This window comes from Lonchura striata, chromosome 13 (assembly GCF_046129695.1).
Source record: "Lonchura striata isolate bLonStr1 chromosome 13, bLonStr1.mat, whole genome shotgun sequence".
NCBI classification, from domain to species: domain Eukaryota; kingdom Metazoa; phylum Chordata; class Aves; order Passeriformes; family Estrildidae; genus Lonchura; species Lonchura striata.
Genome location: NC_134615.1, coordinates 5,597,219 through 5,623,532, shown reverse-complemented (window position 1 = coordinate 5,623,532; position 26,314 = coordinate 5,597,219). Strand labels below are relative to the sequence as shown.

The following is a 26,314-nucleotide window of genomic DNA, read 5'->3' as shown; positions in this document are numbered from 1 at the left end:
TTACAGAATTTCTGAGAGAGAGAGGGCATGATTTATGTCTGGAGTGAGAATTGAACTACCCACTCAGACTAGGCCCCTGATAAGCAGCCTTGATGGGGCTTAGAAGCCTTTGATGCAGTGAGAATTCAGTTGTGGTGCAGTTAGAAATTATGTTAAGGTAACTAGAAAGTAATCAGCTATCAGAGTGTGAATTAGAGTAGAGCTGCAGTGTGAAAAGCCTGACCACCTTAACGCAAAGGTAAACAATGTTAGCTTGCCAATCAGAGTGCCTTTGTAAACTGTAAACTATGTAGAAGTGTATATAAACTGCCATCTTCTCACAAATAGAGGGGGAGAACGTTGCATTAATCATATTGGCTGGATGTGCGTTCTGCCCTGTCCAGCTTTCCCGTTTTATGAGGTCCCTGGCTTTGATCATCCCCTGCAAAGTCATGCACATCCAAGCTGGCACAAAACCCTGCCAGCCTCTCTTGCAGCTTTCCCAAGCTTTTCTGCCTAGCCATCACCTTTCCAGGCCTACAACAATGTGCTGGCAAGATCTGCAGGATGGTTCCTGGGGAAAAGCCTAAATGGACTCAACTGCTCAAAGTCAGGAAGCAACCAGAGAGGCCAAAGTGTTGGTCTGGCAGCCCTGCAACTTCCAGACTTGTGGAGATGGGTGGGAGCTGCCCGATGTGCGATGGTAGGGGGAAAAACAGGGGATCTTCCTGGGAGACCACAGACTGTGCTCACCTTTCAACATCCTGGGTTGGTCCTCGGTAACTCCAGGGAGTGTTCCCTCTCCCTTCAGGAAGATTTCTGCTGGTTCCAGATAGGCCACTTGGACCTGGAAAGTCTTGCAGAAGACACCTAGCTTTCCTGGCAGATAATAGATTTTCAACACTTGCTTCTCGCCAGGTGCAATGCAGCCCTGCAGGGACAGGAGAGGAGGAAGGGACTGCATCAAAGGCTTGATGTGGGATGGCTCAGGGGACAGACAGGCTAAGACAGCTTCTCATCTAGAAGAAACCATCAGAGCACGTCACTTTCTAGCTCCCTTGTGCCCAAAAGCTTGTGCCTCCAACCCTGGGGTGCAGTGAGTCCTCCTGGGCTCTCGCAAGGCTGCAGCCCCAGCACAGCCTGATGTGAGCACAGCTCTGCTGCTCGTGGCATATGCCCTCTGCCAGCAAGGGCCATGCCCAAAAAATAAAACCTCTTTGCCAGGCTCTGTGGAAGAGGACTCAAGTGCCTGCACTCTCAGGAGGGCCAGGAGCTCCTGGCACAGCACATCAGCAATTCCGGCTGGTGCCCAAGGGCCTGACCCCTTATTCATGATCCCAACAAAAACACCTTCTGCCTCTGCAGTTACACCACCCTGACTCATGGTTTCCTGCACACATACAGCTCTGGAAATGCAGGAGCAGAGACTAGGATGAGTTATGGGGATGGAGTGATGGCAGGAAGGGCCATCCTCCTCTTTGGGCTTTCAGAAATGCTGTCCAAGCCCCAGGCTGGGCTCACAGCAGCGAGGTTGAAGGGAAACACGGCTCTGGGTGACAGGACACGGCTGCAGCATTCCTTGGCTCAGCCCTGCACACCGGGCCAGATCCTCGGCTCCCCATTCCTGTTCCCCATGCAGGGAGAAGCGGCTGAGCAGGACAAGCCCTGCCCTGGGTCTCCTGAATTACTCCAGCACACAACTGGCTGCAGCCAAAGGGAGCCCGGCCAAGCTTCCAGCGCCAGGATGCTGCTCCAGCAGCTGAGTGCACGGCCCAGCAGAGCTGTGTCTGCAGATGCCCACAGGAGGAGGGCACCAGCGTGTCACCCCTTGCATGAGACACACACGAAATAATGGGAAAGCCTTTTGGCTTCCCCTTGGTTGCAGTGCATGGTTTTGATTGTAATTCCACCCTAGGAGTAAGTTTTGTAATCCCCCCCCACCCATTTTGTACTGCTATGGCATAGTTTATTCTGAATGGATTGTTCCTTTCCCCCTGTATTGTCAGTTTTGCCCTAGTTATCCATCTCCCCTAAGGCCTGCCCTTTTGTTCCCTGTTCCTGCTCCCATGAATGCCAATCCCTTCCCATGCCTGCCCCTTTCTCTAGAAACTTCCCTATCCATTTTGTACCCTTTGAGGCCCCACTGGCTTAAGCTGTTCTCCCCTGTAATCCCCTATTGGTTTAAACATTGTATTCCCGCCTCGTGTTCCACCCCCAGTTCCTCCCAATGGATTAAAGATTGTAGCCGCCCCTAAGACCTCCCCATACAGAAGTCGATGGAGGGCTTTGTTCCGTGTCTTTCTGTCCCTGCCCCTCCTGGAATAAACACCTTTGCAAACACACAGCAGAGCGCTCCCTGTCCCTGTCCCTGCCCTGGGCACAGCCCAGCCGTGCCGCAGAGCAGCTGTGCCCCCAGCCCAGCCCGGCTCCAGCAGCTGTCGGGGGGCAGCCGCTCTCGCCCTCGGTGTCGGGAGCCAGCCGGGCTGAAGAAACCCGGCACCGCAGCCCCCTTCCCATTCCCGAGAGCGCCAAAGGCACAATACTGCCAGAGCTCCAAGACAGCCAGCAGGACTGAGAGCTGGGATGGTGGCATGCTGACACCTCTTCTCTGTGCTCTTACAGCCCTGCTCCTCCCTGCTCCCCTCACCGCCCCACAAAGCTCCTGCAGAGAAGCAAAGCTGGAAGAGGGCACAGACGCCCTGCATCTTCTGGCAAAGCAGCTTCAAGCCCAAGCAAGGAAGATGCAAATGCTTCTTGGTGCTGGCAGCAGGGAGGCAGGGACAAGGAAGAAAGTGATCCTCAGAAGAGCTAGCACCCAACTCCACTATCAGCACAGCCAGAGAGCTGAGCACTTGTGCCTCTGGCATGGGCTACCTGCCAGCCAAGGCCATGGGGGAATCTATTATATGAGCACTTGCTTGGCCTCTGCCCCAGCAGCAACTGCTTACTGCCCTGTCTCTCAGGGCTGGGACTGGGGCTTCCCCCCCACTTTTTTCCCTCTTTTTTCCTTTAACCCTCTCCTGGGCCACCTGACATAGGGCAGAGACGATGACTTGTGCTACTCACTGTGTAGGGCACGACCACGGGCACACCAGGCAGAGGCTTTGCTGCAGTGCCAGCGCCAGAGTTTGGCACCGCGTAGGCGAATTCAAGTACCCCGGTGTTCCGCAGGGTGACCTCTGCTTTGAGGACTTTGTCAAACACCTGGAGAGAGGACAGAGGAGTGGGAAGTTACAGGCACAGGCCTGATGCTGGCAGTCGCCTTCCTCTTTCTTGGCCTTGAAAACACACGGCCACAATGCAACCCCACAAGTACAGAGAAGGGGTAAAAGCATGTAAGGGCCAGTAATAAATGAACCAGGGGACCAGGTCCTCTGCACTCTGAGGGGTCCCCAACAGCCAGGAGAAACAGAGGAGGTGGCACTGAGGTGTGTGAGATGAACCCAAAAGGTTATGAAGTGAAAGAATGAAAGCCGCTGCTTCTACGTGTTGCTGTTTGTGTTGTTTCGATTTCTTTAGGTTGGTTTGTTGGTGTTGCTCTGAGCTGGCAGAGGGACGGGGTTGAAGACCTCACCAAAAGGAAGTAGGAGGAGAGGGAGGGGACAGAAAGTTGGTGTTGGAGAGGCTGGAAGTTCCCAAGTACCCATCCAAAGGGAAAGGGAACAGGGAGCACCCTGGCCGAGGAGAAAGGGGATAGAAAGATTGCCATTTTGTTGCAGGGTGTGCTTGCTCAGCTCTAGGGGAGGGAGACACACACCCGGCTCAGCTGAATTGTTCCTAATGAACAGTTTTCTTTTGCTTCTACAACTTTGTCCCCATTGAATTGTATCTAAATTTCGTGCATTTCCAAGGGAGGCATTCCAGAAGAAAAGGCAAATATTGGCAAGAAACATATAGGTGACAAGAGAGACACACAGGACAACACAGGCAGTGCCAGCAACTGGAAGAATCTGTGGACTTTGAACTGAAAAGGAGTAAAGTGGGGATTATTCTGGGACATTGTTTTCAGCTAATGAAGTGACTGAAAGCTCAACTTCCTCCCTGGATGATTTGGTGCATCAAGCAAGAGCATTAGACAAGAGCATCCCTATGGGGCCCAAGCCTTAGGAGCAGGTCAGGGGAGGGATATCTCAGGGACATGTCCCTCCAGACATCTTCACTGGGACCCTTGTGTTCCCCAGGAGGCAGTGTTAGGTGCCTTGAAGAGCACGGTGTCCTGTCCCTCGGCCAGGGGGAAAGGGAGGGGAGGGGTGGAGATGGCCATTATAAACCAGCTTGGATGCTGGACATATCTCTCCAGGGTTGTATCCTAAGCCCCAGAGCCAGCAAAGGAGCCGAGAAGGGAAGAGAGCCTGGCATGGAGGTGGCCGTGATGCCAAGACAAGGAGCTGGGCCAGGGGAAGCCTGTGGTACCTGCAGCCCCCAGTCAATCTCCTCCACGTCCAGTTGGAAGCTGGGGCATGAAGCCTGCCCAGTCACCACCACCTCGTAGGTGGGGCCTCCCTCCACGTGGCACAGCGCCCTGACACGGGCGATGATGTTGGCGTGGCCAAAGAAGGTGAAGGTGACCAGCTCGCTCTCTCCTGGCTCCAGCTCACCCCACACCGGCAGCACATCAAAAACCTGGAGGAGGGGAGGAGAGATTAAGATGTTGAGAGTGGAAATGGATGCAGAAGAGCAGCTGTGTCTTGGAATAAAGTGGAGTCATAGCTGGAGGGGCCTATTCCCCAGACACAGCCAGAATCATCCTAATCTCATCCTGTGTCCATGCCACTGACCAGTGGAGGGACCATGGGGAAAATCTTCTCCCAAAATCACTTATCCATGAGGATACACTACATTGAAGTCAACTGGAATGTCTCCCGGCAGCAAGGAGCTCTCTCTGCTGCAGAACTTGTCTCTGGAAACACTCCTCACTGCCTTCAGAAAAACAGGAGGCTTGGAGGTGGGATCCCTTGGAGCAGGGGGAAGGCTCATCTGACTTCTGAGGCTTCTTCCCCTCTCTCTGATTTACGTGCCATTCTCTCAAGCTGCTACAGCAAAGTTCCTCCAAAAATGTCCTGTCAACCACCCGATGAGGTACATGGGAGCAATGCCCTCCACAGGTGCTGCATCGGGAGCATCCTGGGGCAGCCCTACAAAACGTCCCACGTGGCCTCTCCAGTGACCACTTGCTTCAGCAGAGCTTTGTGCTGGGCTTGGGGAGATGTGAGGCCCCTCCAGTGGCAGTGGGGCTACAGAACTGCTTCCCACATTGAAAACATGGACGTGAGACAAATTCCCACTTACCTCCTGCATTCCCACCTTGGGGTGCTCCATCTTGGAGAACTGACTCAATCCCCTCATCCTCCCCAGCCTCCGAGACTCCCCAGCAGGGGATGACAGCACCTGGAAAACAAGCACCACGGGCTGCAGTGAGCAGCTGGCTGGTCTGAGCACGATCACTCTGCTGCGGGCTCCACCACCTCAGCACACCAGGAGCAGCTGAAAAGGGACCTGGGCACAAATCAAGTGTGAAAATGTCCAGGCCATCAGATGAGTGTGGCTCCAGGCCCACCCCCACATGAGACCTGGCCTCCATCTGCACTTCCTACATCAAACTCGTGTGAGGGAACTGGGAGCCCCCAGCACTCAGGCAGGGAGGGCTGCAACTACACAATCTCTGAAAGTCCCTTCCAAGCCAAACCATTCCAGGATTCCAGGATGGCCACTTGAATTTCCCTGGTTTACTTGAGCATACACGGCAACAACCAGGAAATAAAGATGATTTTATGCTTCTATCTGAAAACATTCAGCCACCCTGTCTGTTGCATCTATAGGGCTTTGTTTCTCCTGATTCAGAAAACCTGTGCAGTGTTGAAACAACTGCTGTTTATGTGGGAGCAGGTACAACCCTTCTCCTTAATGCCAACACTGGGCCTTTGAGAAACTCTTCTGCTTCCTTACATCTTTTCTTTTATTGCCTCATGAGCAGCCTCTGTTCCCCCAGTGCAGAACAAGGGGCCACTTCCCACTCCAAAGTAAGGCTCACCAGGCAAGTTGGCAGATCAAAGGCCTTTTTCCTTGTTTGGAGGAAGAGACATTGACTTTGCAAAGCCTTGCTTTAGAAAAGACAGCTCTGGAGCTGTCACTGCAATACCAGCTTTTGGGTGAAGACAGAGATGTGAGCGCTCTAGCAGGGCTGGGAAGGGGGTACATGGAGATCAGGACTCTTCATGGACTGACACACATAGGAAGCTGGAAGTCTTCTCATCATGGTGCAGATGAAGACCTCATTTTACATTGTAAAGGAAATAAGCCAAAAATCCCAAACTCAGCATAGCTCTGGAGGACCTGAGCCAGCTTCTCTGAGCAAAACTTTCCTATTTCTCCCTCCCCAGACACTCCACGTCCAGCTGCCACTCTCAGGGCACAGCACAGAAGGGCAGCAAAAGGGACGTTGGCACGACTATGACTTTTTGGTGGGAAGTTGAGGAGGCAATGCAAGTGGTAGGTGCACAAGAAAATCCACCTCTGCTTCCAGGGAATCCTCTGCATCTGCTGGCTGCTGGGCAGAATCCTGCATCCTTTCCGGGGTTTCGGTTGGCTCCTCCACACTTTTGGGCCTGGAGTATCTCCTTGGAAACACTGCCTTCTTCTTGGGTTTGAATGTAGGTGGTGAAGGGATGAACCTGGAAAATAACGTACCTATGGTTGTGGAGCTGTAGTGGGAGAGAGAGGTGCCTGCAAGAGCAGCTCCTCACTGTGGCGCGGCCCCTGGCTGGGTGCTGTGTGCTGAGCTCAGGAACAGCCACTCCAAAACCAGGCTGGAGCAGGTCCACGCCCGGAGCAGCACAGGGATGATGCACGTACCTTATGGTGTTCACCTGGCGGTCTGTCAGGAATGACCAGTGGTACTGGACGGGAATTGGGCTGCAGTTGGTCATTTCCATAAAGAGCGCTTGCTCTGTGTCATTTATGATGCAGCCAAAGTCCACGGCCTCGGCCTGGAGATGGAGGTTCGGGAAGTGGACTTCTCCCCGAACAGTGATCTGCTCCTCATGAGGATGCTCCAAGAAGCGAATCCTGAGAACCTTCTCTGTCACCCAGCTATTCCGATTGTTCTCCTGAGCTGGGTTAAACTGGATGCAGAGATGAAGTTCCTCCCCTACATCCAGTCTCATGGGCTGCAGGGACATGAGTAGTAATTAATCACCCGTGGGATGACGTCCCAAGCTCTGACAGCAGGAAACAGTAAACGTTCCAAGTGTGACCCCAGCCTGGGTTTCTCAGTTCACCCTCATTTCTTTACAGTGAGGATCTGTCTGCAGCCACCATGCTCTGCTCTGAGATTCCCTCGGGCTCACGTTTCTGTGCTCAGCAGCAATACAAGGGGATAGCTGCTGGAGAGCTGGTATGCTTTCCAGGAGACCCCTTTACTGCATGGCTTGCCTCCATCTGCTTGCCTGCTCCCCTCTCCTCATGTTTTAGAGCCAGCATGGATGTTACCAATTCAGGTAAGATTTTGATTTCTTCAGCAGCTCTCCTGCTGCAGCTCAGGCCAATCCACTGCTGACACTACCGAATAAACCTCAGCTTGAGCACCTCCCAGCAGAAGCGCACCACCACATCCCTCCTCCTCCAAGCCCACAGAAGAAGCCCACAGAGGCTCACCTTGGGATCTGCAGGGAGGGGCTGCTGGTCCGCACTGCAGATCAGGAATGGCTGCTCCAAGTCCAGCACAATGCTGAATGGCAGGGAGCAGGTGTTTTTTAAAGACAAAGGCTGGTACTGCAGCGTCAGGACATCACTGGGTTTCTACAGAAACAGGAGTCAAGGGAAAACAACCTCAAGTGGCCATAGACCTCCTTCCCCTTCCCATGCATTGCACATTTTTCAACCCCAGAAGTGCATCTATTTCTATTTCCTTCCTCCCAGTTGAAGAGTTACACCCTTAAATGCCAGGATGCAATCCAGAGACTTACCTTTTCCACACAGAAAGCGATTGCTGTGGAAGACATTTGCAGAGCAGGGCAAATGAACTCGCAGGTGACATCCACTTCTGCGATCTGTTCCTTTTCCTCCTTCCGCACCAGATTGTGACACAGCAGCTGCTCCTTCACCTCCTGCATGCACGATTCACTTGTCACCCAGTGCATGCTGGCAGGCCCAACAGGCCACACTGGCTTGACACCCACCCATGGGCCATATTCCTGTCACTTATTATTAGGGACTGTCATCAGTCTCCACTCTCCTCAAAAGGTCTCCTTTTCTTTCTGTGCTGCCACCTATTTAGTCTAAATATCTGTGCCCAGGGCTCCTGGAGCCAGAGAATGCATACCAGACATAGCTGGCAGCTTCTCTGCAGAGTTTCATTTCCCCTGGAAAGAAAGGTCCAGCTAGGAGAACACTCCCAGACTGCTAAAATCTCCCCCTCTGAGTTGCTCTCCAGGGGTGCTGCAAAACCTGGCTGCCCCTGGGACACCAGGGCTGGCTGAGAGACTGGGGCAAGCAGTAAGAGAAAAGTTGACCAAAGTCAATTTGTCAATTCTAATGATCCCTGGGAACAGTTTCCTGCCCGGATGGACATCGCACTGATCATTACAGCTGTGTTTGTACACTGTGTTTTCCTCCTCCAGCTAGACCTGCCCTCTGCCCATGTTTGTCTTCAGAGGAAAAGCAATGCTGCTCCCAGACACTGCTGCCATTCACAGGGCTTTTGTTTTACTCCCTGCTTCCCTCGGAAAAACCACTTGAGAGTAGTTTCATTTGCTTCCTGCCTGGCCTTCTAGTCTAAGTTCTTTCCCCTGCTCTTGCTTTCTGCCTCAGCACATGACGCCAGTAACCCCTGCCTGCCAAAGGAGCAATACTTCCTTCAGCTTGTATTTTGGATCAGCAAGTTGGGTTTATGGTAGCTAGGGAAACAGAAAAGAGCCTTAGGAACTGATGGTGGCCAGCAAGGAAAGCAACTGGCCTTAAAACAGTTTCTGGAAGTCACTTGCTCCTTTTCCCAGGCAAATGTCAAGGGGCTGCAGAAGAAGCTGCAGTGGAAGGGATCGGATAGGGAAAGCTCAGCTCATGTCAGGGGCCTCACCTGGACTGTGCTGGAGCAGCCTTCCAGCACCATCTCCACAGTCTGGCCTGGCCTCAGGTCCACCTGCAGCGGCCGGACCTTAAACACGGGGCTGCCAGGTCTGGGGATCTGGGAAGCACCTTTCCTTTTGCTGCCACCGCGGGCAGGGGCACGAGTCCTGCGCCGGAAGGTGCGGAAACTTTCTGTTCTCCAGCGGAGCCGATACATGCGTCGTCCTGTGTTTGTCACTTTGAAATGGAAATGGCAGGGAGTGAAGCTAGAAGAGAAGCGCAGATGGAAAATGTCATGGGAGCTGTTATTTCCCTGGCATCACTCAGATTCAGCTTCACCATGATGGCATTCCCTGACTGCACACTCTGCAATCAAACCTCTGCCCAAAAGGTTGCCCAGGCTCAAAGCTTCAGCCCTGCCAGGTCTTCCAGCTTTTCCATTTCTGTGGCTTGCCAGGATATCTAGCAACTCTCAGATGACACATTTCTGAAGGAATTCCTGTGCCTTCACGCAAACAGAGCTAGGACTTTGAGTACTGAAGAAGATCTGAAGAACTATGGAAAAATTGTTCTTTGATGAACGAACATGAGAAATGGAAGTTTCTAGTCTCCTACCTGAAGTGGGACTTGAAATCGACCACCGGAGGGAGATTGTCAAAGCGAATTGGGATGCCAGTGCCCACAGCCTGGAGAGAGATGACGGTCGTGTTGCTGTTCTCAATGGACACCTCCACCTCCCCCTGGAATTTCAGTGTGTCTTTCAGGTGTGCGATGACATGCACGGGCAGCTCAGCATTAGGGGGGACCACTCCTTCACTGGGTTCAACCCTCCAGCAGGAGCGTTTCCCAGCCTGTAAGACAAGCCAAACACAAACTTAGATGGAAGCCGTGGACCCCGCTCTGCTGTGAGGTGCAGGAAATAGGAAGGCTAAGGAGATGAGTGTAAAAACCACAAACATTTAATTTCCCTAAATGTAAGCTATGGTATCCAGCACAGCAGCTCCCCAAGAACTTATACAACCTGTATTTTACCTTCCTTCAACAGACTCAGGTCATTAGCCCCGTTTTGCTCAACCCAAGGGATGCTCCTCCTCAGGGGAAGGTCACTCCCCCTGCCAGCTCTCTTTGGAGTGCCTGCCAAGGGAAGCTATTTCCTCTCCACTGGCTCCCCAACAGTGGAGCTGGGTCTGCACGAAGGCTCAAGGCCGGAGGAAGGCAGGACTGCTCAAATCCCAGCCTAGCAGCCACACAGCTGGAGGACACTGCTGACAGCCTGAAGAATAACTACAAAGCCAGCTGAGCAAAACCTCAAAGTCTCCTTTCCCAAGGGGCCATCAGCGCTTCTCAACATCCCCTTAAGGCCTGAGGCCCTCGCTTCCCACTGATCATCAGCTGTAGACAGCTGCCCCAGTGCCCTCTGCTTTGGAAAAGACACCTCTACATGGTTAGAGCAGAGCAGGAAAGCAGGAAGCAGAACAAAACCTGCAAGACATGCCCTCTGGGCATGGCATGACCTTCCTGAGCGGTCTGGTCCTCTGCTTTCTCACAGACCTCCCTTTACAGATGGGGCAAGAGAGCTGCAGGTGTCCCGGGGAGGGAGGAAAGGCCTTGCACCAGCACTGCTGTACAGACACAGCTCTGCAGGTCTGGCCTTGGTAGGAGCATGTGAAACCCATCCTTTACACACCACGACCACCCAGCCAAGGTGCATTGATCCCTGCAGAGGCTGGAAGCAGAATTCCATTGTGGAGTCAGGATTGCCCTGGCAATCCTCCATTTTGGGGTAACATTTATCCCCTAAACAGCTGGAAAAGCAGGAAGAGGAAAATTCACCCCGCTCCTCCTCAGCCCAGGAGGCTGAGCCTGAACTCTCACACAACACCTGGTGCTTTATCCACAAATACAAACAAGTCCACAGTGTCAGGCTTGGTTTTAACCAGCTCCAGAAGTTGAACCCACCCAAGACAGAGAAGATCAACTCTCCTTTCAAAGCTTTTTTCAAGCCTCTCCCAGATGCCCCATCCAGCAGGGAGCACATCCCACTCAGCCCTAAGCCACGCACCCTTCCCGGCTGCTCCTCCTGCCAGAGGAGCAGCTGCAGCTCCAGCCCTGTGACTTGTCCCCCTGTGTGACCTCCACGAATGAAACAACCTTCCTCTGCAGGTGGTCTCCAGAGATATTCTGCAATGCTACAGAGACCACAGGCTCTGGGGCTGCACAACCCTCACAGGTGCTTTTGTTTGCAACAGCCCTACTGGTTTGACCCACAGGAGTGCTGAAAGTTGCCTTGGCACGAGCACTTGGAGGGCAGATCTCACCGCCTGCTTTCTGCCATTAACACAAGTTTGGCACAAAGCAAATGCAGATGGAATGGGGGGTGCATGGGGAAATCCATGCCCTCTCAGGAGCAAAGAGCCACAGGCTTCTCTTGAGCTCAGAGCTCCAAAAACATGACTTGCACAGCTGAGTATCTTCCACAAAAGAGAGAACTTGCAAACAGGATCCAGACCCATTTCTGCTCCAGCCTCTCTGCAAACTCTTTCACAGAGGCGTGCCTGAGATCCTGGCTCCACTTGCTTGCACTCGGATGGAATATCTTGCTTCCACTCACACAGAACATTAAAGAAACATTGCATACAAAAAACAAGTCAAGGGCTGCTAGTAGCCAGCACTCTTCCCTGGAAAACAGCCTCACAGACACTTACCATCTTTGCCTGGAAGCTTGCAGGAAGGTCACACTGATTGGCGAGGCAGACAGTTTTGGATCGATCTTTTAAGACTGGGATAGAGCCAAAGTTAATCTCCGTTGGATAGACATAGACAACGGGTCCCTGGCCAATGCACTGTAAATGGATTTCCTGTCCCAGGAAGAAGGTAGGAAAGTTTAAAAAAAGCATGCAACAAAGGCAGTTTTAAAAACATAGCCAGCTCTAAGAGCATTCCTAGCCTGGGGATAACGATGGCCATTTGAAGCTGTCAGTGATGCAGACTGAAACAGAAGGCCTGGAGCAAGTGTGGGGTCTGCAGTGATCCACCTGAAAGCCACAAGCTCCCGTTATCATCAGGGGACAAACAACTGCTGTTTGCCATGCTTGCTTCTTCATACCTCCTCCACATTGCTATTTCCTCCACCTTCTGCCTGCTTTATTCACGGCTCCATCTTGGCCCAAACCACCTCCCTAACTTTTGCTGCTGCACAGCCATCCCTGAACACCAAGTTCTTTAAAATTCAAAAAGCTACACTGCTTGCTGAAACCAGCACAAGTCAGAAGCAAAGCAGGCTCTTCAGAGTAGAGATGAGGCAAGTTAGCTGCCTTCAGTTGGTGCTTATGTGTAATCTTCATATATATGAGTAGGGGGTATTAATCAGTAATTGCATCATAATTCAGGTAGTTTTTCCTTCAAAAAAGAAGTCTGAACTGACTTAAGAGTAGTCTGAAACTCAAAAGGATTCCTCTTGCAAAGCTGGCACAGACGGTGGGGACAACGAACATGGATCCCTTTGCCAAACTACCTGCTCCCACCAGTGGAAACCAGGACAGTTTCTTGAGTCTTGTTGGATTTCCCTGGTCCTAAATACCCCAACTCTTACACAGGACTCAAATGCATAAACCTCACAACACCAGTAAGATTCACTGGAGGGCTTGGAGTATGATTTGACTACAGAAGAAGCCAGCCTCCATCATGTCAAACCTTTAGTGAGGTCTGACTTGAGGGAATGGCATTGACAGCTGCCAGAATGACCTTCAGTCAGAAGGAGCAGCATCCAGAAATAATGCACATCCCTTTGGGACATACATGAGCGTGCAAAGAAGAGACAGAAAGCATGTAGTGTGGCTGGTACCTCCACAATAAGGAACTAAAGCCCTGCATGATGAAGGATCTTTTATCCCTCTGGGAGAAGGGAGGCCCAGGGGGCTGCAGCCTGGCTGATGCTGCCCAAGGCTCCCTGGAAGAAGAAGCTGGAGGGAGGAGCTCTGCCTCAGCAGCTGGCTTAGCTTCCAGGTGACAGTGGGGCAGAAGCAGCAGAGGCAGGGCAGAGCCCTTTGGAGATGAGCAGAATAGCAGCTGGAGGATGCCTGGCCCGGCTTCAGTTAGTGTGTGACAATGGGATAGATCCTCACTGAGGAAAAGGCTTATAAAACCACACAAACCCTTCAGCTGCAGTATTCTTCAAAGGGACAAGAACAGCCCTGCTCACCAGCGTTCCAGGCAATGCGACACACAGGAACGAGAATAAAAGCAACCTTGTCCTCAGTGGTATTGCTACATACACACAGCCACATCCTGCAGCCCTGCTGCCTTTGGTGGGGTGATCCTGTCACAAACCAGACTATTTAGGGATGAAGAGCACCCCTGCCTGGCAGACTGGGCCTGTATTTTGTAGTCACTTTTGCTGTTATGATATGTGCCTCTTTTAGGAGTTCTTTTAGGATCTTCTTTAGAATCCTTAGAATCTTCTTTAGAATCTTCAGAGTCCTCTTTTAGGAGGCTTTAGTTCAGAAATTTCTTGCCTTATCCATTTCCAAACTTGCTGGAAAAAACAAGCAAAGTCTGTGCTCCAGATGCAAGTTGTGTGGACATTCCTATAGTTTTGGCTGGCCTTTGTTGAGGAGATATGATGGGTGGGATCTGAGGGACCTGGCTTTCAGAGAAGCCTCAGTCCAGCTCGGCACAAAACATTCCTTCAGTGTGGTCTGGTATACAGTGCTTGCTTTAGCAGGATTCAGGGATGTCCCTGTGTGATCCTGAACAGCTGTAATGAAGCAGCACTTGTGCTCATCTGATAACACGGCGCAGTGTGAGACCCAGGGGCTGCTCTGGGTTTCAGACTGGGGCTGTTATCCCATCTCCCACATTTGTAACCATATGCTGCATCAGGCACTGAGGTTGCCACCTCTGAGGCTTCCACTCTTCCTCTTTTCTAGGCATAAGCTGCTGCTTGTGCCACCAGTCCCTTCTGTCCTTGTCCACAGCAGCCATAGATCACAAGTTCCTGGAAGAATCCCTGTGCAGCTTACACCCCACTGGGATGAGATGCTCAAGGCACACATCTCCCCTTGCTCTCACCAGTGGGGATCCTCCTCTCCCAAACACAGCGAGCTCGGCGGTGATGCTGCACTCTCCCACCAAGCGGGCCAGGAGTGCAATTAGGATCTCCTCCGAACTGTGAGCCTTGATAATCCCACTTGCCATAGAGTTGCAGTACCACGTAGCAGCCTCCAGACTTCTCTCCTGGAAGGGACAGAATCAAAAGCAACTTCAGAACTGAGGAAACTTTAATCTCCTTAACCTGTACCCACAAGAGCAACTCCCACACGCTTGGAAAAATTCTCAGGAGAAAGCAAAAAGGCAAAAAACAAGATGCAAGGTGTAGGATGTGATCTGCTTCCATTGGTTGTCCCGTGTTGCCACCCCTTTGCGCCCCCACCCTTTTTAGTTGAAGCCAGACCCCATTTTCTCTGGCACTTGTCCCTGGCTGGTTCCTGGAACAAAACCTCCTTGGGCTTCACACAAGCATCCTCTCCTTGGTCCCTTCCCCTTGGCTCCTCGTAGCACCTCCGTGCGAGCGCTGCCCACGCCGCTGCCCACGCCGCCCCCGGGAGCCTCGGCACAGAGCCGGGGCGGCCGCTCCCGTGGCCCTCCCCGCCACAGCGGGGGATTGCCCGCCGGCGCTGCGGCACCAGCGCCGCACGGAAGGTGCTGCACAAACCGGCCAGCTCTGACCAAACCCTTTCATTCCCCAGTAACCCTCTCAGTAACAGCTGAGGGGACGAGATGGATGCAAGGCCAAACCTGAGGGAGAAGGCAGTAGCAGCCAGGAAAGTCGCTGTCATTCACAAGGGTCAGCTTCTTCACACAGGAGACCCCTAGAAAGCAGCGCCCGAAGGACACCACAGGGTCGAGCACTCGCAGTGTAGGAGCGACGCATCTGGGCAAAGAAATGATCCCAAGGGAATTAGAGAGACTGACAGCATGGAGGTAGCAAACCAATGCAGCAGGGTGCTCACAAGCCAGCACATGTTCACCACTTGCAGGAAGGAGGACAGCCAGCCCTTGGGAAGTTTGTTCCATTTCAAGCACCAAATCCCAGGGCAATGATTAATTTATTCCTGCTCCCTTCAGAAAAAGGCCTAGGGCCATGCCTGGCTGTGAGCAGGGAGCATCTCACCATGGGCTGCTTTCTTAGCACTCTGCTCATGTCTAGATGGGCAGATCCAGCTCATGAAGCAACACTCCTCCTCTGGAGCTGCAGCCAGGCAGCGTGCTTGGATGCACGAGGAAGGACAAGCAGGTGCAGGAGAAGTGTTGGTACCTGGCTGTGAGGGGCAGTGCAAACGCCGCCTTGCCAACATCATCCACGTCCAGCACCAGCTCCAGCTTGTACTCTCCAATGGTGTTGGAGCACAGGGTGACCTGGTACAAGAGAAAAGAAGTGTAGCAAGGATTTACTCACTCCCAAAATCTCATCACTCATGGCTGCTGTCCTCCAATTCTTCTTCCATGGTAGACAAAGGGAGGATTTTGCTCTAATTCTTCTGCTGGTCCATAAGTAGAGCACAGTCTTTGGGAGTAAAAAAAGCTCTCTGGCAAGATCAGATTTGCTAAAGGGAGTAATTTTTCACCTGACTACAATGACATAAATGCACAAGAAGCCTGTTGTCTTGAATGGACTGAGTCCAGCTTTACAGCAGGAATACAGCAGTGAATACAACTCATCTGTACAGTGAATACAACTCATCTGCTGCCCAGGAGATGAGAAAGGAGACCAGGAAAAAAAAGAAAACTGCTTTCTACAATGGTATCTCTCTCTTTAATGCAACCTTGTTTTCATCCTTCCTCTGCCCACTTGCAATCAAAGAAATCTCTTTCAAAAAGCACAAGAATGGCTTCAGTACTTGACCATATGGTACGTGATCTCACCTTATGATTTTGGAAACAACACGGTGCTCCTTGAGGAACATCCCGAGGAAGCCAGCCAGCAGAGGCCTCTCCCCAGTGCAGATCTCTCACTCACACAGGGCTCCAAGTGCTCAAAGCTGGCACCAGAGCTAAAGCCCTCCCATACTCCAGGGAAACTTCAGCCCCACCCACTGGACTCTTCCCATACCTTGATATCCTGGGCTCCCAGGGCACGGATGCTCCCCCTGCAGGGGCTTATGGTAAATTCCCTTGGCCTTGTAGGACTTCGGGCTTCCTTCCTCCAAACCTGGCTACTGGGATTGAGTATGTTCATAGAGACGTCAATGCTGGGCTCTCCCAAGCCATCCCCAGGAATGCGGAGGTTGAAGACCATGGGTATCAGGGAGGTGTTAGACAGACGACACTTCAAGGTGCGAGGAAAACCTAAGAAAATGACACAAATATCCACTTAGCCATCAATATTGCATGATTCCTGATGTGAATATCCTGGTGGGAGAAAACTGTGCTTGGATTTTGCTTCTTTGTTATCTGAACTACAGCTCATTGCAGTGGATCTATGGCTTGGCCGGCCAGCTCTGTGTGAAGGAGACATCTCCCACAGCCTGCTTACCAAGAGTCATTTAAACCCACATGACGAGGAAAAACCAAGTGCAGGCACAGCCCAGGGCTTCTCCATGTCCATCAGCAGAGATCACTGTCAGCTCCTGCAGTGACTCCAGCAGGGAGGCAAGAGAGGCACGAAAAGGACAAGTGGCACAAAACAGGCATGAGGGAGGCACAAAAAGGATGGCACAATCTCAAATGCCACTGAGGTGACCACGTGCAGACAACATTCAGCAGGGCAGTTAAAAGAAACAAAGATAAAACAGCTGCCCCCAGCTGAAGAAAACTTAGGAATAAAACCCGATTAATCAGGATGAATCTGCTCTTACAGAACCACATTCCTGCCTGGTGCCTTTCTTTACTGTGCCACTTATTCAAAGGGAGACAAGAAGTGGCCAAACAGTGATGCTGACTTTTTATTCCTTTGGTCCTGTTTGCTCTCACGATGGCAAAAGGGTACCTGAGGCACCAGCAGCCCTGGAAGTAACACCCTGAAGAGGCTGTGCTGGAGAAACACGAGTGATGAATGCTCTTATGTCCAAGTGCTCCATTTCAGCACCACACCAAGCTCTGACACTGTGCTGCGAGCCCAGGGCACACTCACCACAGGAGATGTCACCGAAGTGCAGGGCGGGCACATCAAAATGGAAAGTCGGTCCCATCACGGAGCCCCTGCGAGGACAAAGGCAGGGAGGCAGTGCCTCTGTTAAAGGGAATCACAAAGGCTTCTCGTGCCCTTAGGGAGGGGCTGGCTAATAGCTGCTGGCAGAGCCACCCTGGGTTTCAGATCAACCCAGCACCCTGCGCTCAGCACAGCACCCATGTGGACAGGAGGCAGCCAAAGTGGGCACAGCAGCTGACAGACTATCTGGGAAGGCCTTGGAGCTGAAGTGAGTTTTACTTCTCCTATCATCACATTTCTTCTTTTTTTCCCACCTCTAGCCTTTGCTGAGTGAGGATTTTATCCCTTGCCATGGGATGATGCCCCTGTCCTTGGCACAGTTCCCTGTCTCCCACATCAGCCCTTTCCTGGCTGTGGAAAGGAGCTCCCAGGGCACTCTCTGCACAGGAGCTGAGAGCACGGCTTGTGCCCCACAGCATGGCTGTGAGAGGTGAGGGGAGGCTGCTGCTGCTGCCCATCTGGGATGGATTATTAACACAAGTTTTTACAAACACTGCTGCTGGTGCAGAATCACCCAGGCTGGCCCATCTCCGAAGCCCTGGGGGCCTTGCTGGCTGTTCAGGGGGACATCCCAGAGCAGCTACTGCCCAGAGCTGATCCATCCCGCTGCCTGCCACAGCCTAAGCAGCAGACACCCCTGCAGGGAGGAGTCACTCCATCTCCTGGGTACCACACAGGGCAGCAGGCACGCCCACACTAAAGGATGTCAGAGCCAAGACTAAGACCTCAGGCAACACCTTTTTTCTCTGCTCCCCCACAAAATGAAGTAGATGGAAGGGGATTACCAAGACACAGCTACAGATGAGACCAGCAAGCTCCCAAAGCCCTCCTCACCTGATAGTCAAGGTCACAGGCTTAGGGGATTTATGCACGTAGAAGCAGAATTCTTCCTTAAACTGCCCCAGCATGGTGGGACAGAAGGAGATTTGGATGACCTGGAGCCCGTGCGGTGCCACGATGCCCTCCTGGGGCAGGAAGCTGAAAAAGGAGCCCATGGCTGTGCTTGGAGGGATGAGGCTGAAGGAAGCATCAATGGGCCCTTTGTTCAACAGGACCGCCTGGAGCAGTAGAAAAGCAAAGTGGAAATACATGAGGAATCTTCCTTTCTTACCCCAGTCTGAGTCACTTCCAAATTAAACCATTAACACCTGTAAAAGGCAGGAGATCCCCTGTGCTGCTGCATGGCAGAAGCCAGAAACTACAATTTTGTATGGCTTTGGGGTTTTCATGCAAAGCACTGATAACTTCACATAACCAGAGTCACTCTGGGGTTTTCCCACTGGCACTGACAGTCCATGCTGACCAGCAGCACAGAGGAGCTGCTCAGCATCACCAAGTTCAGTCACAGCTGGCCCTCAGAGCAGCACTGGGCATGGCAGCATTCCCAGTGACATCAGCACAGAGCTGCTGCTGCTGCTGCTGCTCCAAGTGTGCCCAGCCCCACCACGGGCAGGGCACCTTCAGCTTCCATTGCAGCCCAACCTGTTCACTGCAGGTGGGAGAAACCAGAAGCAAAGATGTAGAAAGTTCTTTGCTTCCTTCCCAGAAACACTTTGCTCTTTCTAGAGCCAGAGCTACACCATGGCTGAAGTGTGGTGAGGGACTGCTCAGCAAAGGAAAGCACTGCCAAGCACTTTGACCAGTGCTGAGCCAGGCAGGTGGATTCGTGACTCCCACCAAGAGGCAGGAGGGACATGACTGAAAACTGTTTGCAATGCACTTGAACTCAAATGCAGCCAGTTTGTTCCAGCTGCTTTTGGACAGCCTGAGCACAAAGGTGATTTGTGGCTGGGACTGGAACACGCAGCTTTTTGTCCCAGTGTTGCTTTCATGTGTCAGGCGGTTTTGCAGGAAGCCTTCCAGCTGACCTCCAAGGTAGACTGCCCAAAAGAAGGGATTGGGCTTTCACGAACAACAGACACACCTTTCTGACCCCATCCAAAAGATCGAGATTCCAAGAAACCCCCCCACATTTGACCAAGATCACAACTACCCAAGTTGCCAGGAATTGACAGGTCCACACTGCGGACCTGTGAATTCACTGCTACCCCAGGAGCCACCAGGATCCACCTCAAGGCTGCTGCTCACCTTATATCTGTGGGTTACTCTGATAGAAACCTCCCCAATGTTCAGTTCCTCAAAGTAGGAGTGGAGCCGGGGCCCGAGGCCTTCCCCTGTGAGGAACAGGGGCAGCCTGTTCTCACGGCCTGGGGAGAGATTTCTATTTCAATACAGTAATTCCTTCTGTAATCCTGCATTTTCCAGGCTGCCTCAGTGCTAGTCCCTGTCTCTGAGCTGCATGGGACCAGCTCCTGATGTCCCAGGAGAAGATCCAGACCCTTCTCTTTCCTCAGGAAATAAGGTACATCCACAGACTCCATCTATTCTTCCCCCCCCCTCTATTGAGAGTGAAACTTTAGGAAATGCCAGAAATCTTCTGCTTTCTCCTTCTGGGTGCACCTCAGAGAGTGTTTTTCCCAAGGGAGGAGGAGCACACTAAATACAGGCAGCATTCAGAACAGCTGAGAGGGAAAAAATCAGAATAGAGGAGATGCCCTGGAAGCTGCAGGGACAGTGGGCATGTGCCAGCACTGCCCTGCTGCCCACGGACCCTTGGCAGCAATGACACAGGAGCCCAGTGATCTGGGGGAGTATTTGCACCTCGCCTTCCCTGCGCTGAGAGAGGCAGCGGAAGGAGCCGTACCTGAGATGTCGCAGTAAACCGCTCGCTCATAGGCACGGGCTTCCTGGGGCTTGAAGGACACGCTGATCTCAGCCCAAAAATTCGGCCTGATCTCGCCCTCCTAAAGCAGAAGGAGACAGCAAAACATTTCTCTTCAGACCTCACATTTCTTGGTTTCAACCACAGTCCTGTAAGGCATTCTTTACAGCATCAGCGACAGGCAAGGAGTGAGTAACTCTCATCAATAACACTGAGAACAGAGTTTGGAAGCTTTAGTCAGGCTCCTGCTGCCTGCCAGGAGCCCACAGGGCAGAAACGCTTTTTGCAACCAGCTCTCTGACCTCTCCAGAATGCAGATTACTTCTCTCTTGGCACACCAAGTCAGCTGAGGCAGGGATCAGTCAAGTGACCTTATTCAGGGACGAGGAGGAAGAGGAGGAAGAGAAGAAGGGAGCTTCTCAGCCATCCCTTACCTTTGGCTCAAGGGAGAAAATGCCATCAGAGAGCACCATGGGATCTTCTCTGACCTCTGCCATCTCATTCTGGAGGCTGCGGGTAAGAAGAGCAAAGCGTTCTCCGTGAGTACTGTCCACTCCCTACTCCTTCAGAAAATCATACAACTTCTCCTTTTGCTGCTGATACTGCCTGTGATACTGCCTGCAGCCACAGGAAAGACAAACCCAGCAAGTTGTTTAACAAGCCATGGCTTTGCAGAGAGAAGTGGAAGTGCCACGAGCAGCTCCTCAGCAAAGGGCTGACCCTGAGCCATGGGGTCCCAAATGGATCAGAGGGTCACTTGTTGTTCAGTCCACACTTGCAGGCTCAGGAGAGGTTTCCAAAGGCAGCAGCCCTCAAGAGAACCTCCTGGCTCAAAGCCTCTGTCACAGCTGAGGAAGAATCCACCAGCAACCTCAGGCAGCTTTTCCTGACACACAACTGCTTGGGGGAGGCAGGTGGAGATGGGATGCTTTACTTACCCTAAGCCATTCAAAAGCACCCTGCATCCTCCTGAAATCTCCTGAGGCTGTATGCTATTTTACCCTTGGGCAATGGATGTCACTGAAATGGATCTTTCAAACCTACCTCAGCTCCAGCTGATCCTCCTCTTGCCCACTGTCAACAGCCTTCCACTGGAAGCAGACTGTGATGTCACTCATATTGTGGATGCGCACAGCTGTGTGGTTTGACAGGCTGACGTACGTCTTCTCAAAGCTCACAGTGTACTGGTCCAGCCTGATGTGGGCATCCACAGCTCTTCCATGAAGGCTTGTGTGGGTGTCTTCACCTGGAACAAAGCAAAGGGCAGTCTTTGCTCAGCTCGCTGGTTGATGGAAGCACAAGGAACACAGCGAACCACAGGTAATAGAAAAAACTGTCACAGCTTTTAGCTGAGTGAGCAGCTCCATGGATCAGTACATTTATCACAAGCTGAGAGCTGCATCTGCAGAGCAGGAGGATGTCCTGAACAGCCTGCCAGCATTTCACCCTCTAGAACAGACCCCTACCAAAGGCTCCCTCGTTTCCAAAGCTTTCAAACCTTCATTATTCCCAACCAACTCCTGGGATTCATCTGAGCTCAGACTTCAAGCTCATCATTCCTGTTGCAGGTGAGTAGCCGAGTGTTTCCCAGGCCAGATGTAAACAACAAATATCAGACATGCTCTCTAGAAATGGCATTTCTATGGATCTCTACAAAGATCAAGATGGCAAACTATATGACTACAAACGAGATGACTACAAAAGGAACACCATGAAAACTATCATCATCTCCCTCTTTAAACCCATGGCCACAGCAGCCTTTCTGCTTAGAAAGGGCTCTGCTCTGAGGGATGCAGAGAGTGCCCTCGGCAGTGCCCAGCTCTCACCTGTGTCGTAGTGCACCACAAGGGATGCGGAACAGTCACCGGTCTTCAGTGGCTGAAATCCCACTGTCACCTGCACGGCGTCACCGACGGCCAGAGCTCCCGTGGCCGGAAGGACAGAGAAAGGGCTGCAACACAGAGACAGCAGGACTCTTGGGGACATCTGGGGATGTTATCCCTTCTGCAGTCCACTTCACTTCTGCTCACTTGTGCAAGCAAAGAGCAAAGCAGCCACAGTCAGCAGAAGACAGAACAGACAGGGTCAGAAACAGCCACTGACTCCAGTGTGAGGAGATCCAGCCCTCACAAGATCCTCTGGGATGAAATGACCTCATCTCCCCCATACTCTGCATCCAGCTCTGTGCAATGAGGCTCAAGGGTCATTTGCATCTTGCTTACTTTCATCAAGCATCAGCTCCCCTTACTGACAGAGCTGGGCAAAAGTTATGGCCATGAGCATATCAAGGACCAAGCTGGCAATTTTGTGACCAAGGCTCTCAAAGTTCAGCTCCACTTTTGGTAAATGCTGTGTGCAAGGAGGCTACAATCTACTTCAAGTCCTGTGGTAGAGTTATCTGCTCCAGCCAGACGTTCTTCTGTCCACTGCTGCCTTAACTGCCATGATTAAATTATTTGATTTGGGGAGAACTGATCTCATTAAAAGCTGCCCCCAACCCAAGGAAGACTGAAAAGTTATGGCTAATTGAATTGCCTCATCTGTTCACTAACACCTATTGCAGGAAGAAACCCAAATATCATCTCATCTTAACATATATGACTTTCAAGTGATGGTGTTACAGCTGACATCAAACAGCATTGACTATTCTAATAAATCCAGTCTGTTAGGTTAAAGCAGCTCCATCTCTGTGCTGAAAAATACAGTCAGCAGATCACAAGCTCCATCTTTCCCTCTATCACTGCACCCAGGCTCTATTTAATCCACTTCAATATTTCATTCCTCAAGTTCAGAAACTCTTTAAAACCCTAGCAAGCAGGATCCAACATGCTCTGTAGTACCCATTAGAACATATGGCAAGCACATTGTAAAAGGATACCAGACTTTCTTGGGTATTTCTTTTGGTGGTGACAAAACAAGAGCTGGAAATCCCAGAGAAAACCTGTGCACACATTTACAAGTTCCTGCCTACATATTTGCAGAGTCAAAAGCAGCAGCCTGTTTGAACAGCATCCCAGCAGCCTGCTTCAATAGCTTTGGCAGGCTTTGGTGGAAGCTCCTCTCAGACCCCCACGTTTCACAGCAGAAAAGTCAATTTGCCTTTTGACCTCTGTTTTGCCAGGGGAAAAAAAAAAAAATCAAAGCCACTCAGCTGCCTAAGCTTAGACAGCAGGTCTGTGCTGCATTCCTGACCTCAGCTCCTACAGCAAGACCTCCAGGATCACAGAACCCTCCACTCACCACCAGCCAACTGAACTGGTTTCCTTGCAGATACGGTGTCAAAAATGCATCACCCTCTCCAGTTCAGCCAACAGGAGAAACACTGATTGTCTTCTGAGACTGACAGGACCAGCACAGGCTGTCCGCAGCACAGCTGACATGAGGCATCTCATGAGAGGAGCACTGGAAAGCCACGTGTCTGTGGCCTCCCAGAGAACGGGTCTATTTGGCTGACAGTGGTGAGTAAGCATTTCAGAAACTGCTTCTGCTCAGGAGGGTGCATGCCAGATACTAACATGTTCCAGCACCCTCCAGGAAATCTGGGACAGAGAAAGCTCAATGGCTTCATCCTGTTGAAAACATGAGAAGCAACAGCAAACCCCACACGTCCTGCCCATTTCCAGCCAGGCTGCAGAGCAGCAGCTGCCCTGCTCTCCTTCCTTTTGCTGCTCTTTCCCAACTCTGTTATCACCCAAGGGTGAGATCCTTTGCCCAAGGATAGATGAGCTGCCTCACCTCTGGGTGCTCAGCTGGTAGTGAGCTGCCCGGTTACCCACATTGCGAACCAGCAGGGTTTTCTGGCTGCAGTACTTGACCGGGCATTTGGAGAAGTCCAGCTGGTCAGGGAAGTCCAGGATGGCTCGGGCACAAATGGCCCGAATTGGCACAATGAACCCTTCCCTTTCACTGGTGCAGAGGAGCTGGTGGAAGTAATCCTGCAGGAAAAGAAACTGTCTCAGCACAGGGCATTTATCCCCATGTTCAGCATGGACAAAGAGGATCTCCCAGTTCTAGATCCCGTGCAACTCCACGGAAACCAGCACAGCTCCTCAAAACCCAGGCCAGATGCCCTGAATCCAGCCTTGCAGGTTCATTTCCACTGAAGACAACAATCTTTTGGCACCTCCAGACTCACCTTGTTCTGCTCAGGGCTGAAGAGGATGCGGACAGTGACAGAGAGGCCCGGTGGCACCTTGCGGTACACGCCACTGGGGCCCACCAGCTGGAAATAAGGTGAGCTCTCCAAGGTGACCTTCATCACGCGAGGAACCTGAAGGAGAGACATGGAATGATGCTTTTGCCACTTGCAGAGACAGGTGGGCATGCCCTGGTGCCATCCTTAACCACCCTTCTCCGCTCTCCTCTTCCAGCAAAGCCTTAAACCTCCATGTCCCTGAACTTACCTTGTCCCTGTTCCTCAGAACCACGGGCACTTCACAGACCTCACCAGGAGTGTAGTTCTGAAACACCACCTCTGGTGGGCAAAGCTGAAATGAGCTCTGCTGTGGGTCAGCTGCTGACAACTGCAAGGAGAGCCCAGAGAGAGCAGGGAGAGGTTCAGCTGCTGCGAGGAAGATTCTGCTCTGATCCCCAGTCAAGTACAGACTCTGGGTGAGTACATCTGCCCCACCCACACCGGACAAACAGTGGCGCTTCCACCTCTGCCCTGGGCTCATCAAAAGCTCCTGGAGCACACTCTGAGCAGGCTCATACCAAGCTGCTCTTTTGGCATCCTCCTCAATGATCACATCAAACAGCAAGGGCAGGGAAAGGCTACCTTGTGATGGGAGGTCTCACGCTTGTCTTGAGGCTGGGCAATCAGAGGCAGACTCACCTTCTTAGCTCTGGCCAGCAGCTGCTTGGTGCTGAGAGACATCTCCTTCTGGAAGGCAGAGGGAGTCAGCTAAAAGGCAAAAAACCAGCAAGAGTCTCAGAAATTCCTTTGTTTATGGAGGCTTTTCTTGCACTTACAACCGATGCATAATTTGTGATCACGAGGAACTAGGACAGTTCTGGAAGCCCTGGAAGTTTCCTGCTGAAATACTTTGCACCAATAGATTAATAATACAGAGGGCAATGCACATACTCCAACCACATGGCTGTGTCCCATTAGTCTCTGCATGATTTGCTGTGACATGTCTGGGGACTTCTGCTCTTTGGGCATTTGTTTCCTCACTGGAGTGAGGCAGTGACCTTTTCAGAGAGTGGGGACGAGCTCTCAGAACTCCCCTAACTCCGTCCCTGCACAACACTCAAAGCTCACAGCGAGGAGATCGCACTGCTGGGTGAGTCCAAGAGATGCAGAAAGCAAAGTTGTACCAAGAGTGAGGTGCACAGGAATGTGTCCGAGTTTTTTTTCTCTCTCCTCATTAGCATTTGTTTTCTCTCTCTGGGCTCACAGGCCCCTCCACAGAAGAAAACAGAGGGATCTCCTTGACAGAGCCTCAGCAGTGGGGCATCTTCACTCCAGTGAGCTCCAGACACCAAGGGACCTCTGTGGCCCTGACTCCAGTGCTGCCTGCAGGGCTGGATCTGCGGCCACACAGGAGATGAGAGAGAACAGCTGGCCTGGAAGCTCTTCCAGCTGGGACCAGCCGTGACTCTCAAGGCTTTGAGCATTGTTTGAGCTTCCCCCCCAACATGCCCAGGTGCCCACGGGCAGGTTGGTCAGAGCAGCACAGGTGAGTGTCCAGCCTGACAGAAGGAATTGCTGTGGCAAAGGGAAAGGGAAAGAAGCACTTGCTCAGGGCTTCAGCTGCACATTGGTTTCACTTGGCTCCGGTGGCACAGCCAGGCAGGATGTTGGACTGTCCCTGAAACATCACACAGCCTTCCCTGCTGCCCCAGGACAGCATCCACCAAGAGCAGGAGCAGGGCACAAAGAGGTGGTGAGGGGGTCTGCAGCTTCACAGCGCTGCTGACAGCAGGGGCAGGGAGAGGAGGGACACGAGGGGAGTTTCCAGCCTTAACACAGCCCCAGTGGCTACTCACAGTGTCAGGCTTCAGCCTTTCCCTGCGCAGAAGACGAGGTGCCGGTGTCTTTTTCGGGAATCCAGAAGCCATTTTGGAAGGAGGCTATCCCCGATGAGCAACAAAACTGGAAGGAGCAACAATGGAACTCTGAGAATCCAGAACCCAATTCATGGCACATTCAAGGGATATAGTGGTGCTAAAAATATTTGATATTATTTGAAAGTAGCTGAGTGCTCGTTTGACATAAGTAGCTAGTATTGTTAGACCTCTAGCTGGACTTTATTTGAACGATATGGCTATGCTGTACAATTCAAAGATGGCTCATACTGAAACCTGGAGCTAAAAAGCTGGATATTAATGACAGTACA

General features: G+C 52.0%; 1 protein-coding gene across 1 annotated transcript; it reads right to left on the bottom strand.

Moving 5' to 3' along the window:
• LOC110479561 (hydrocephalus-inducing protein homolog) lies at positions 1-26,072 on the bottom strand. Its single transcript, XM_077786433.1, has 28 exons — positions 25,965-26,072; positions 24,751-24,876; positions 24,377-24,496; positions 24,109-24,243; positions 23,709-23,908; positions 21,800-21,924; positions 21,018-21,219; positions 20,408-20,483; positions 19,956-20,055; positions 19,340-19,458; positions 18,086-18,309; positions 17,174-17,241; positions 16,154-16,389; positions 15,359-15,459; positions 14,839-14,974; positions 14,113-14,277; positions 11,748-11,900; positions 9,658-9,893; positions 9,053-9,308; positions 7,944-8,084; positions 7,633-7,776; positions 6,832-7,145; positions 6,491-6,650; positions 5,269-5,367; positions 4,393-4,602; positions 3,046-3,183; positions 733-910; positions 1-11 (listed from the first exon to the last, which is right to left on the bottom strand). Exons 1-28 carry the CDS (start codon positions 26,034-26,036, stop codon positions 1-3), a joined length of 4,245 nt encoding a protein of 1,414 aa, XP_077642559.1. The 5' UTR covers positions 26,037-26,072.
• Positions 26,073-26,314: the final 242 nt, after the last annotated feature.

What these genes read in the sequence shown, in the direction of transcription:
- LOC110479561 (XM_077786433.1), bottom strand. Translation starts at nt 26,036, where the DNA reads ATGGCTTCTGGATTCCCGAAAAAGACACCGGCACCTCGTCTTCTGCGC. An exon ending in GTGAGACCTCCCATCACAAG is followed by an intron (nt 24,497 to 24,750) that starts GTAGCCTTTCCC and finishes CTCTCCTTGCAG; the next exon opens with TTGTCAGCAGCTGACCCACA. An exon ending in CCCTCCCTGCAGATCCCAAG is followed by an intron (nt 7,146 to 7,632) that starts GTGAGCCTCTGT and finishes ATGTCCCTGCAG; the next exon opens with CCCATGAGACTGGATGTAGG.